General features: G+C 41.0%; 3 protein-coding genes across 3 annotated transcripts in view; all 3 read left to right on the top strand.

Annotated features, from left to right (window-relative positions):
* The window catches only part of LOC115758095, a 140,115-nt gene that overhangs the window by 27,819 nt on the left and 98,719 nt on the right, over positions 1–13,577 (top strand). The gene's annotated exons all lie outside the window — the stretch shown is intronic.
* On the top strand, positions 388–1,692 carry LOC115758097 (L-lactate dehydrogenase B chain-like). The gene is made up of 2 exons (XM_030698619.1): positions 388–633; positions 694–1,692. The coding sequence occupies exons 1-2, from the start codon at positions 453–455 to the stop codon at positions 1,611–1,613; spliced, it is 1,101 nt and encodes a 366-aa protein (XP_030554479.1). The 5' UTR covers positions 388–452; the 3' UTR covers positions 1,614–1,692.
* On the top strand, positions 1,758–5,055 carry LOC115758094 (axoneme-associated protein mst101(2)-like). Its single transcript, XM_030698616.1, has 2 exons — positions 1,758–4,895; positions 4,960–5,055. The coding sequence occupies exons 1-2, from the start codon at positions 1,775–1,777 to the stop codon at positions 4,980–4,982; spliced, it is 3,144 nt and encodes a 1,047-aa protein (XP_030554476.1). The 5' UTR covers positions 1,758–1,774; the 3' UTR covers positions 4,983–5,055.

The following is a 13,577-nucleotide window of genomic DNA, read 5'->3' as shown; positions in this document are numbered from 1 at the left end:
AAAAAAAAAAAAAAAGAATACAAATATCCATACTATATTGCGATGCATAGCTTCTGCCAACCTGAACCAACTCTATGGAATCCACATTCTGCATCATTCAGAAGGATTACCATGATTCAAAAATATCTCTTGAAAGTGAATATCTCCGGTGATCGCATTTCAAATCAGGCTATTTTTGTTTCAATTTCCGTCGTTTTGCTCAAGTTTTAAATTCTTGAATATGAAAGAACTCAAAATCAGTGAACATAAAAGTTGAGATGGTCAACATAATCAAAATTGTAACAGTAATAAAAAAATGAAAAATTATGACTAAAAAAGAAAACAATATTTTTTCTCGTAGTAACCCAGCTTGCAACTGTCATTTTCTAATTTGAGTTTTTGTGTTTTTCTGAAAGTTGTTCTCTTGGTAAATTCCAAATTTTTGGCTAAAATCTTATGTGAGAGCTTTCGGCATGATCATCAAGTACTTCCTTTGCGGCTTTCAAAATAAACCCACATCATGCGTTGCCAGGAGAGGCATAAGACGGTTGCATGTCAAGGCCGTTTCAGTATATCCTAAACGTGCCATTGCCTTCCGCAGAATGTCAAGCTCCAACTGCAAGAGCCAGAAACTTTTAGATGCGTTTCGTACCTGTCTGTATAAAAGTTTTGATAAACAGGACCACGAGTTTGGCAACAAGGTTTCCGTTATAGGCTCCGGCGCTGTTGGCATGGGGTGTGCCATCTCGTTGCTCGCAAAGGGCGTTACTAATCACTTGGCTCTCTACGATATTAATGAGAAACTGTGTCATGCCGAGTCCTTGGACCTGCAGCACGGCTCATTATTCCTCAACAATTGTAACCTGGAGCCAACATGCAATGTTAAGGCTACCAAAGACTCAAGAGTGGTTATCCTAACGTGTGGAGCGCGCGTCAAGGAGAATGAGACTCGCTTGCAAGTGGCCCAAAAGACTGCGGATATTATCAAGAGCGTAATGCCGGATCTAGTCCAGCAGAGCCCCAAGGCGGTGTATATCGTTGTGTCCAATCCAGCAGACGTCATGACTTGGGTGGCCCACAAAGTAGGTAAAATACCTTACGAGCGTTGCATCAGTACTGGCTGTCATTTGGATACAGCACGCTTCCGTTTATTTATTGGCAAGCTTTTGGGCGTGTCGACAAGCTCAGTACACGGCTATGTCCTTGGGGAGCATGGAGAATCTTCGGTGCCGATGTGGTCCGCAGTAACTGTGGGTGGGGTGAGGCTCCAGAAGCTGATTCCCACTATGGGTACGGGAAAGGATCCGATGGAATGGTCCAAGGTACACAAGGACGTGATAGATGCCGCATTCAAGGTGATCGCAGGAAAGGGTTATACCAATTGGGCCATTGGCCTAACCGTTGCCGATGTGGTGTCTGCCATATTTGAGAACAGCAATCGTGTGTTGTCATTGTCAACAAATGCAAATGGAATGTGTGGAATCAAAGAGAATATATTTCTATCGCTACCATGCATTGTAAACAAATGGGGTCTGTTTGGCATCGTTCGGCCCCAACTATCGGAATGGGAGACAAATGCGTTGAAGAAATCGGCTAAAGAATTATTGGAAGCTCAAAACGGAATTAAATTATAGATGATACAGAAAGCGTTTTGACTTTTTAATCAGTCTTCTCATAAGATTTAACAGATTTAAAAAAAATTATCGTTGGGCATAGATATAAATGATATATAAGTACATACATATTTGGTTTTTTATTTTGAACAAAATTCATTCGCATTTCTGCCGTTGCCAACATGTGGCGTATTTGCAATTGTGTACAGCTGCAGCCAATTCTGAACGGATGCAAGCGTTGCCAGCTGCCAACAGAAGTTAACCGCAATATAAGGGGTTCCCCGCGCTCGCAACCGCCGCAATGCATTGACTCAAATACGAATCCATCTGAAAAGGAGCCTCGTCGTGTTGGGGTGGTTGGCCGTGCCGTTCAGAAGAATCAGAATTTAGAAACAAAATTTAAGAGTTGTTCTGCTTACTCCCGCCAGCAGAACTCCAATTCCTGCCTATGCGATGGAAATTCTAGCAGGAAACCAGCAGCTAAGAAGACAACTGACATCTATGCCAAGCAAACTCTACCAATTGAGAATAAAAGTGAAGCATACTTCAAATGGAATGTACACTCAGCAGAAAAAACTGAAAGCTCCACAAAGCGGCATTTGTTTGCAGACAGAAAAGCTGAAGCCTGCCCCAAACGTCATATGTCGCGCAAACGAGCACCAATTAAATCATCTTGGTATGGTGGTTCTAAGAAGTTTCTAGATCGTTTAAAGCAACTACTGTATGAACCAAGCACTTTGATAAAAAAAACACAGAGCGACAGATTCTACGATTGCGATGAGCCATCATCTGCCAAAAGTGAGTTATTTCCAATATCCGACCGTGTCTCCAAGAAGACCGTAGAAATAAAGCCAGAGCAGTTGACGAGAGAGTGTAATATAACAACATGCAATACAAAAAAAATAAAGTGGCCCAAAGCAGTGAAGCGTAAACCTTCAAATATTTCTTTCTGTTCGCAACAAGAACAATTAAAAAATGACGTTGAATCCATAATAATGCCAAATCCAAGAGAAGACGTCATCCTGTTGGGTCAACGCCCCAGCAATATCCGGTCTACCGAATTCACAGCCAAACAAAAGCCTCAAAAATCTGGAAGTGCACGTTGCATCAAGTGTGATGCCAAATCAAAGCCCCAAAAAGCAGATTCGCGTACAGAAAAATTCTTTTGCAAAAAATCTGAAATCAAAATGCAGGAGAAGAAATCGATCACTCCAAATGTTATAACAGTTTATTCTGGATCGAAGTCTGGTGCTTCAACTCCTCAGTCAAACTTTCAGCTCAGAAGTCAAACGTCCCCTTCCATTTCTCGCCAAAACGTAGATAAAGGAGCAACAGTCCGAAGTGCTCTTGGCAAAAAATCCGGCCCAGCTAAATCAATAAAGGAAAATTCAAATATGTACTCTTCAAACTATAGTGAGGGTTCGGCCGATCCAGTTGAAAATTTTTGTGGGAAAACAAATATACTCTTCCAAAAATTGAAGGCAATTCCTTTTTCAAATGGCGCTGTACCCAAAACCAGTAAAAAATCCTCGTCAGATTACAGGAGTAGCCCACCCAAGAGCTCCAAAGATAAGTACCTGGCCCAAACTTTCTGTAAGGATCTGTCGGCCTTTAAAAAGTCTGAACAAGAATCCACATTAGATTTGTTTGAAGGTGACCTAAATTCGCTGTTCTCGAGGGTAAAACACAGCTCGAGCGATCTGTGGCGTAACCAGCCGCCTAGTAAGAAGTTCGAAGAGGCGCTCGAGAATTTGCGGCAATGGGAAAATTATATCATTTGCAGTAACCCAGCTGGGGCACGGTTTTCTGAACGCAAGGAGTTGGAACTAGATAAAATAGCTAAATACGTCAATGATATGCAGAAGCGAAATAACTTACGCAATCAGAAAAGACACTTGATGACCGAAAATACGCCAAAGAGCATTCGTCTCGGCAAGAAATCAAGCCAGACTTCTATACTCAACAAGGCACTCAACGCTAAAATGAGTACTATTGGACAGAAACTTCCAAATTTAGGCTTCGACCTGAGCTCAACACATAAAAGCATTTTCTTAGATCCTGTAAAGAGCACGAAGAGCGCGTACTCGAAGACACAATTGCATGACCTGCGCTATCAGAAAGCCAGGCGCATTAAGGACATGCAACAAAACGAGAAGAGATTTTTGGATCCGAAGGATGCGAATATAAATGCGCTTGGTAAATCCTGGATGGCGTACCAGCGAACCTTAGATCATAAGTTGGACAGCTCGAGATTGGAGGAGGAGCAAAGCAACAACTCAGATGAAGTATTTAAATTCCAATTAAAAGTCGAAACGCTGCAGAAAGGATGTAATGCGAAGAACGTGAGCAACAATCAATCTGATATAAATTACATCAACTCTGAAGTAAGACAGATCGATGACATTATCAGGCAATGCCAGTTACTTAGAAGTAAATACTCAATGCGCTTAGAAGATAAACATGCTCAGGGCCTGCAGCAGAAGCTTCAAAGGAACAATAGTGAAATTAAAGCAGCTGGATCGATACTTCCGAAAAAGTGCGTGGAAGCTAACGAAAAGCAGAAGAATCAGTTCATACTCGATCGACTAAAGAAATTCCAAGACGACGATGCGAAAAAGCCCAAACTACCAGGCAAATACCATGCATATCAATTAGACAGGCCGAAAAAGGAAGCACACCTACAAAAATGCAAGGAATATCCAAACTTCGATCCAAATAAAACTGAAATGCAAAACAAATGCAATGCAGGTCAATTCAACAGCCTGCAAAAGGAAGCACATCCACAAAAATGCAAGGAATTCCGAAACACCGATCCAAACAAAACCGCAACGAAAAATAAATGCAGGCTAAAAAATGAAGCTCGCCTTCAGAAATGCGAGGAAGCCGCAAAGATGGCCAAGTCCGACGAATGTGCGAAACCCTGCCAAACGGCGAGCAAAAACTCCGCAAAAGTGGACAGAAAATGCAAACGTTCGGAAATAAAAAATAGTGAATGTGAAAAAATGTACAGGGAAACAGTTCTATCGAAACATGGCCATGTTAAGGATGGTAAAATGAACACCAAAAAAGTGGAAAATGCTGGAAAAGGTCAGGAGGCTGGAATAAAAATGAAATGCCAAGAAAGCGAAAGGCATCACAGACAGATCGAACAACGGAAACCAAATACACACGATATAAGAGAGAAAACAGAAACGATTGACAAAATCTACCAGGAAGCGAAAAAAAGAGTAGCCATACTTGAGCAGCAGCTAAAGAAATGTTTTCAGGAACAGGAGCTGAGAAATAGGAAGAGCCAGGTTAAAGGCAAGAATATAGATAAAACAGATGATGGTGGGCTAAATAAATATATATTATCTCCCTGGCATAGGCATAACGATGGCATATTTGTAACACCATCCGTTTTCCAATGGGACACACTGGGCTGCCCTGTTCCAGCACTACGTCGGGATGGTAGTTGCCAACTGTTTGGTTCACAAAATCAAAGTGGTATAATCGAGGCTGGTGGAATTCTTGATGCTCTCGGTCTACCCTACGCCAGACGTTTAGATAGTAAATTCTATTTGTTTGACCTTCAAAATCGTTTGGCTCACGCTGATAATCTTAAACAAGTTCAATTACCCACTATACCAGACGAAGATGATTTAAATACAGAGCCAAATGAGATTAGTCAACATCCAGTTGAATCGTTGATAGTTCAGTGGATGCGAAAATTTGCCGAGCTACCGTTACAGTTGAGACCTGGAGCAAATATATTGTTGCCCTTGCCCCACTCTAAGGGGGGTTACTTAATTGGCGAAAGCGATCCGCATTCTCCATTGAAGTGGCCCGACCTTACAGTGGGTCAAGAGTATGAATATGACGATTCCGATTCCTGACGATTCTCCGAGTGCTGACTAACTAATCCCAAAAATCAGTCTGAGTTAAGCATATAAATTAAATATGTGTGTACCATTTCGAAGCATAAACATAGTTAACCATGTACAACTTATTAAATCTGGTTAGTTTTGAATACCTAAAATGTTATTTTGCATAAAACGGCTAAAATCAATTGAATTAAAACCTTTTTTTATTGACATTAAAAAGCAAAAATTTATATTAAATTGGAGAATAATTATGAGCAAAGAGCAAATTTTAAATTTTATAAAATATTTTATTTGGGTATGAAAAATAAACTGTTTTGCAGATTTATCAAAATGTTTTACTTCTTTTCCAAACATTAATACGAGCTCCAAACTCGTGACCATAAGCTTGCTGATAACTTAATTCCGCTGGTGGTCCATTCTATTCTATTCCTACGTCCATAATTATTGAATTCTTAAAATTGCATTTATATTTAAAAACTTAAATCCAATTATTTTATTAATTTTTACCAAACGAAACGAACTGAGGTAGTTTATTGCAGACACGAATTACGAGCAAATCCCAAACAATTTTAGTGTCAATTTTATATAAGAATAAAATGTGCTAAAAGCAAATAACAACTCAGTAATATAGATGTACGTATGTCCGCATAATTTGGCAAACAAGCCAATGTCAAGCGAAAATATTGACTGCCGCATTGTTTTATTGATGAAATAATGAATTTTCCAGCGAGCAATATACAGTCATACATAGAGTATATGGACACGTATGTGGTAAATATATGTGTATCTTTCTTTGCTTTGGGCTATGCATTTTGGGGCATGATAATGAAAGTTATCGGGCATAAAGTAAACAAGCTTGAGGTGCTGCCTTTCTGTTTAGACAGGCCATCAGGCAGACAGGCAGACTCGCAGAGAGACGGGCAATGCGTATTTGGTTTTCATTTCATATTGATTTCACAGTAAGCTTAAGGGCTGGAGCGGAGTGGTGGCGGTGGGGTATATTGGCAAAGCAAATTTGCAGACGCCTCGACTGGCCATCATCAACAGCCATCCGTTTAAATTATTAACGTATGAGTAATTTGTATGACATATAAACAAAAGTCTGTGTTAGTTGCACGCTTCACTGATTGTGGCTGCCACCAGGCCACTGCCACAGCCACTGCCTCAATCTCAGCCTCTGGTTAAGCTTCAGCTTCTGTTCTGTGTCATGTGTTTTCCTCGCCGCTTGTGTCCTCTTTGGGTTTTCTATTTCAAATGCGACAACGACGACAACGACTTCGTCTACTGTCTGTCAGTTCCCATGTGGTCCCAGGGTTGTGCGACCGGAGAGTTTGTTTTTGTATGCGGCAAATGAGTTGTGTGTAATTAAGTCCTAGCGCAGCATAACTTGTGTGTGTGTGTGTGCCTCTGCGACGCGACAGCTCCTAGGGTGGGATAGTTGCCGAAGGCAGCTACGGAATTTGAGCCGCAAATTGGGCGTCTTTCGAGCTTCTGGCAACACATTGACAAATATTGATTAGCTCAGTTAAAGGAAAAATATACAGTTTTGGAAGCTTTTGAAGTCCATACCATTCGAAAACAAAATTTGCAATATATTTTTTTGAAAATAACGTACGGAAAACAGATACCTGCTGATATAGCAGACAGAAATTTGAGTTATTACGCAAATTTAATTATTTATATTAGTTAAATGAGAAGAAAAATACTCTGTTATCCTTTGCGTATTCCTTTCTTTGTGGTAATAACAAAAATTAATGATAAATTATTCACTACTTAGTTTATTTGGATCTCTCGTTACGCTCTATTAGCTAATACCAAGTTACCGATAATTTTGAAAAAATAATTAATATATTTTCCTTTCTATTCTCGTTTTAGGTAAGTGCCTTGCCTCATTTCACTCGTAAGTCCAGTTAAAAATTGTTCGTCTTATAACTTCCACTTTAGCTAAACTTTCGACCAAAACTAGTGGCTTTAATTTAAAAACTTTCTGGGAATAAAAAAGCAAGCTCAAAGCAAACACCCTAAATAAATATATCCGGCAAAAATTGGGCAAACCCAAAGCACAAACATTTCGAACACTGAATTGCACGCAGTTGGCAAATGCGTCAAACGTCGGGCGCAAAATCAAAGCATACTTTTGAGAATGCTTAACGCAACCGCCAAGCTGGCCAGGACAGACGGGCGGACAGTTGGACAGATCGACGGACGAAATGTAAACCGTTCAGAACGGCCTGGCCGCATAGTTTAAACAAACTTTTTGCTTCAAAGCTGAAAAAAAAGAAGTAAAATGAAGTACAAAAGGGGGGGAAACCTGGAAACGCCACTATTGCATTAAAACAGAAAAATAATTGCAAAAATTTCTACCAACTTTTTCAACTTTCGCTTAGGTTTTTGTTTTTTATTTTAACAATTTTTCATTTTTTTTTTTTTTGTAAATTTTTCTATTTTGTTGGGTTTTGCGTTTTGGTCGCTTTTGTTTTACGCATCCATTCTTTGAATAGCTGGCAAATTTTGCTGGGAAAACTTTAAAACGGGCTGACGACGCTCATTACAACTAATAATGTTAATAATCGTTAAAGTGCCGCATTAAACGAGATTTCGACTTGTTCCCTCGGTCCAACGTTGCATGGGCGTTGTTCGTGCTGTAACAATTGCTTTGGCAATAGGCAAGAGATTTTTGTGGCTCCGGCTGCCGCCGTGTGGCGCACACAAATTGCAAAAATTAAAATACTTTTCAAAACTAATTAAAATTGTGTTGCATACTTTTTGGGATCTGCTCTGACCGGCTCCGGGCATCGTCTGCTCAGTGCTCTGCCGTCGCCCTGAAGCTTGCCCGCTTGCTTTGGCAGCCATTGATGTTCGACTTCAACTTCGATTATTGCGGCATATTTAAAACGAACTCTTTTTCCTATCTCATTCTCTCTGCCTCCCTTAAGCCTTAAGCGTCTAACTCTCTCCTATGCACTGCCTTTGCCGCCTTTTGAGCGGCCGAAACTTTTGCAATTTTTCTCTCGTGTTTTGCTTTGGTCTTTAGGGTTTTTTGGCTCCTTTGTTAAAAGTTGTTATATTTAGACTTTAGCTTTTTTTAAAGTCGTTTATAAGGGTGTCGCAAAAAATGAAAAAATCAAACATTTTCGGAGTATGTGCATATATAGCTAGATCGTTAAAGAATAAATATTGCCAAACTATTAGCCTACAATATTTATTAAAGGCTGACTAATTTAATGCCAAAAAGGGTCTCATTGCAATTAGTGTGATTACACAACTATCTCGAACTAGTCGCTTCGTTAACTAAGTCGCTTCCAACTAACTTCTAAACTAAACGACTTATGATGTTTAATTGAGTCGACGAGACTGCCTAAAATCCTTTGTCATTCACTGTTTTAACAATAGAGTTATCAACTTTTGTAGGTAGACTACTAATTGGATTGCATCCGATTACAACCTTTTTTCATATCGATAGATTTTTTTTTTTTTTATTATTAAGTTTAGCTTTATTTTAATTTTTCTGTTATTATCTGGAACAACTTAAATTAAATTTGTATGAATATTTACAATCTACTTATTCTACTGGTAAGTCTTATATACAAATTTACAGTGTCAACTATATAAATCGATCTGGGAGATCTATTGGGTGAGACCTTCGTAGTCTCCTCCGCGTTCGGAGTCCTCCAATTCTGCGCCTATTCAGAAGACGCCTAGCCAGTCGATTAGGATGACTTCTCAGTCGCGCTATATAATTTGCGGCCTGTATATTTATTATGTCCCCGACTTTGGGCACTCCTAAGTCTTTCTCCAAGTCGGAGGTTCTCATATACCAGGGGGCACCAGACAGATATCGGAGCGTTTTTGCTTGGAGCACCCTGATTTTTGAAAGACTGGACTTTGCAGCAATGCCATATACCTGGATACCATAACGCCAGGCGGGAGCTATGCAGGATTTATAAATGGTGACTTTATTTTTCAAAGATAGCGCATTTCTACTGTTCAGAAGCCATCTTAGTTTTCCTATTCTGTTCTTTAGGGTTACTGAAACACTTGTGATGTGCTTGTTAAAGTTCAAGCGTCTGTCTAGGTGCACACCTAAGTATTTGTGGCTGTTGAAGTGCGTCACCAATTGGCCGCGCAAGAAAACTCCCAGACACATGTCCCTCCGTAGCGCATAGGTCACATTGGCGCATTTATTTAAATTAATGCCAATATTCCAGCGCTTGGCCCACATTTCAAATTGGTGGAGATATTGCTGCAGGACGTCGGTAGCTTCGTAGACACATTCGTTTCTTGACAAGATGGCTGTGTCATCTGCAAAAGTGGCGATTGTAAGGTCGTGGGGGTCCGCGACTTCAATTGTAGAGCCAGTGGGCATATCGTAGGTAAAGAGGGTGTAGAGCGTGGGCCCTAGCACACTCCCTTGAGGAACGCCAGCCCCGATGGCCTTCATGTTGGACTCAACTCCATCGAGTACTACCGAAAATGACCGGTTTGTCAAATAATTCTGCACAATTAAATATAGTTGAGGTGGCAGTAAGGGCTTAATTTTGCAGAGTTGCCCATCATGCCAGACTCTGTCGAAGGCTTGTTTTATGTCTAAGTACGCTGCCACTACGTACTCTTTGGCTTCGAAACCCTCGAGGATAAAATTCACCACCCTATTTAGCTGTTCCGGTGTGCCATGAGATTTTCGGAACCCAAACTGAAAGGGGGGAATTTTTTCTTTAATTCTGTCCAAAGACAGCAGTCTCGTAAGCAGACAACGTTCGAATAGTTTTCCGATCGTGGGCAACAAACTAATAGGCCTGTATGAGTCTAGGGACGAGGGGCTCATTCCAGCCTTATAGATCATGCATATTCTCGCCTTTTTCCATTGGCTTGGAACATGCCCCAATCTCAATACCGCATTAAAGATTAACGCTAAAAATAGGACTGCTCTGACCGGCAATGCTTTTAGTGTTATGTTGTCGATGCCATCTTCGCCAGGAGCTTTTCTTGTCTTAAGTGCTGCTATGTGGTCTGATACTTCGTTGACAGTGATTGGAGCAACTGGGAGGCTTAGCTGGCCTGGGCTCTCCAGTGTGAGTTGAACTCTTCTGTTCATGCTTGCCGAACTTGTATTAAAAGGCTTGAAGCGATCCTCCAAGTCTTCGGCAAATGCATCAGCCCGTTCCTTTGGGGATCTGGCCCAAGATCCATCAGGCTTTCTGATCGGAAACTTGGGGGACACTTGCTGTTTGTGCCTTCTCGTCAGTCTCCATAGGGAGTGACTTGAGGATTCATCTGGGGAAACATTTTCCAAAAAACGGTCGGTTTCCCTTTGTCTATTCAGCTGCAGCAGCTTTTTGACACGGTTCGACACTCTACGGTAGATCCTGTCCACAATTGGATCTCCGGTTCGACAGTACTGCCTTCTAATCCTTCTCTTAATCAGCAGTAGTGTATGGATTGCTGGCGGAAGTCTCACTTGTGGTCGTGAGCTTTCTGATCGGCTTACTGGCGCAGAAATGAGGGCTGCCGAGTGAACCTTGTTCAGGAATAGCGCATATACATCTTCGATGTCTTCTGGTGCAAGTATTTCCAAGTTTAGGTCTAGAGTTTCCTCTAGATCTCGTCGAAAAGCAGCAATGTTGGCTCCAGGAGGCAGCAGACGACCTTTTATTGTTTTGCCCTTTGGAATACAGTCGTAACCAACTACTAGTGGGATATGATCAGAGGATAGCTGAAACTCAGGCCTTATACTTAAGCCATCTGGGTGAAGTCCGTTATAAATAAAGAAGTCAATGGCACTCGGCGTGTAACTTTGGGCAAACGGGAAATGAGTGGCTTGCCCAGTCGCTAGTATTTCAGATGATGAGTTTTGCACCGCGTCCAGTAAGCAGGTGCCTCTTGCGTTAGCTCTAAAGCAACCCCAGCATCTGTTTTTGGCGTTAAAATCGCCTCCTATAAGGAACATTCTTCCTAGTCCGCTAAAAAGTTGCTGGAATTCCATTGCTGACCACGACAGTTGCGGCGGGAGATATGCCGAAGCAATGGTTAATTCACCCCTGCTAGTTGCAATCTGGATGCTGGCCATTTGCAATTTCTCCATCCTTACCGTTTCATTTTGGAAATATTCGATCTCCTGCTTAATAAGCACCGCCGCTCCTCCTCTTGCTCTATCGCTAGGATGATCCGCTTTTGTAGCCTGGAATAAAGATGGATACACCGGTCTGAAGCCAGGTCTCTGTAATTAGCATCACGTCAATATTATGTTCAGTTAGGAAGTGCTTAAGCTCCTCCACATGCCCAGAGATACCACGGGCATTCCACAATCCGAGGCTTAGTGAACTGTGCATCATTTTTTGGTGCTTGGGGGTAGGGTTCCTAATTGACGTCTCTTTATTGAACTTTTCCAGCCCAGTACGCAGAGTATCGGCGTACGAAATATTTCCTCGCACTAAGGTTGCTGGAATGTGTTGCTGACGGTCTTTTTTGCCACTGACATTACTTTTAAATCCTAGACTTACTTTTGGTCTTCTTTCTTGCGTTCTAGCTTTGAACACATTGCATCCCTTATGCCAAGCCTCATGGTTGCCACCGCAGTTGATACAGCAGAGGTTCTCAACCAAGGTTTCTTTGCATTGAGCTGTTGGATGATTTTGAGCACATTTTCCACAGGTATAAGGCCTCATACAGTAGTTTTTTGTATGTCCAAATCCTTGGCATCTGTGGCACAGGATGGCATTCAAATTTTTCTTTGGTATTTCAACCAAGACTCTTTGTCGCCCTATTTGCTTGATTTTCAGCGCATCCTTATTATTAGGCTCGCGAGCCAAATCAATGAAAAAGAAATTATTTTGTATTAGTTCCTCAATAGCTTCACCGTTTTCCTGTTGTTGGGCCTTACGAGGACGAGGATTGTGGATACGAAGGACACTGTGTCCATATCGCATAAACTCCTCTTTAATGCTATCTTCAGGGGTGGTGCTAGCCAAATTGCGGACGATAAGCCTGAAGGCCTTGTCTTCCTTCAGTTGGTATGTAAAGTGATGTGCATTATTTTCTTTGAGAAACTGCACTAGGCTTCGATATGAATTCGAGTTTTCAACGTGAACTCTTACTTTTCCTTGTGTTCCAACGTGGAGGGTATAACTATCTGACCCAATGACTGTATCAAGATCTGCCTCCATCTGGGTCACATTGTTTACATTTTCAATGAAGATGGGGGGTGGCTTCCTGGATCTGGGTACTCTGGCTTCTTTTTCCGCATTCAGCTCTACTTCCATCTCTTCTGCCAGTGCCTCGGCATGGGCTATTTCCTCCTCTGTAGGATCATCGTTTTCTTCATTATCCAGTATTGCAAATTGGTTTTTTGAGTTTATTGGGATCTCCTTTAGACGTCTGTCCATCGATATCTGAGATGCAATTAGCCTCCCTTTTTTACCATTTGCTTTTGGAAAGCTTGAAGGCAGCTTACGTTTTATTTTGGTCGTCATCCAGCTGAGTGATTTCACTGATGACTTTCCTAGTTCATTGATATTATTTTCTGACGCGCCTGCAACTACACTTTTGTAGTTAATATTTGGGATGGTGCACACTCCTCCACTTGAAGTTGTGACAGTGTAGGTAGACGCGTAGATGGAGTTTGTCGACGTCAATGTGCATGTCGTTGCTGCAAAATTGCTACTACTGCACTTAATTGCAGTATTTGAAGCACTTACAGTATTTAGGGAAATCATTTCACGAATTTCCGCAGGTGTAGCGCCAGCAATTCTCATCATTTTAGCGAATTCTGGTCGCAGCTCTCTCGGTTGAGAGGGCGTGGATGCACTAACATCCATGCCCAATGTTGTTTGGCTCAATGTTGTTTTTTTCTTATTAATTTTTCACGAAAATTATAAATTTAATGGTACACAATTTTTATTTATTTTTTTTTGATGAAAATTTACCTCTGCGTTTGACAAGCAGTGTTGTAAAAGTGATATCGATAGAGATATTACTAATAATATATATAAATATATATTCTATCCATTTATATATCCATATATTCATATCAATAAATTTAGAAATTTTAAGTTACCCTTAGAGAACGTCAAAATATTGTAATGACAACAAATATAGGGTTAGGGTTGAGAATAATTATAATATT

Source organism: Drosophila novamexicana, unplaced genomic scaffold (genome assembly GCF_003285875.2).
Source record: "Drosophila novamexicana strain 15010-1031.04,08,12 unplaced genomic scaffold, DnovRS2.1 tig00000121-arrow-pilon, whole genome shotgun sequence".
NCBI lineage: Eukaryota > Metazoa > Arthropoda > Insecta > Diptera > Drosophilidae > Drosophila > Drosophila novamexicana.
Note: the sequence above shows the minus strand (reverse complement) of the source record. Positions and strands in the feature narration are given on the sequence as shown.

Excerpts from the sequence above, each read along its gene's own strand:
- LOC115758097 (XM_030698619.1), top strand. The coding sequence starts at position 453 with ATGATCATCAAGTACTTCCTTTGCGGCTTTCAAAATAAACCCACATCA. Across the intron at positions 634-693 it reads TTTAGATGCGTTTCGTACCT|GCTCCGGCGCTGTTGGCATG; the intron begins GTCTGTATAAAA and ends TTTCCGTTATAG.
- LOC115758094 (XM_030698616.1), top strand. The coding sequence starts at position 1,775 with ATGTGGCGTATTTGCAATTGTGTACAGCTGCAGCCAATTCTGAACGGA. Across the intron at positions 4,896-4,959 it reads TAGGAAGAGCCAGGTTAAAG|GCATAACGATGGCATATTTG; the intron begins GCAAGAATATAG and ends TCCCTGGCATAG.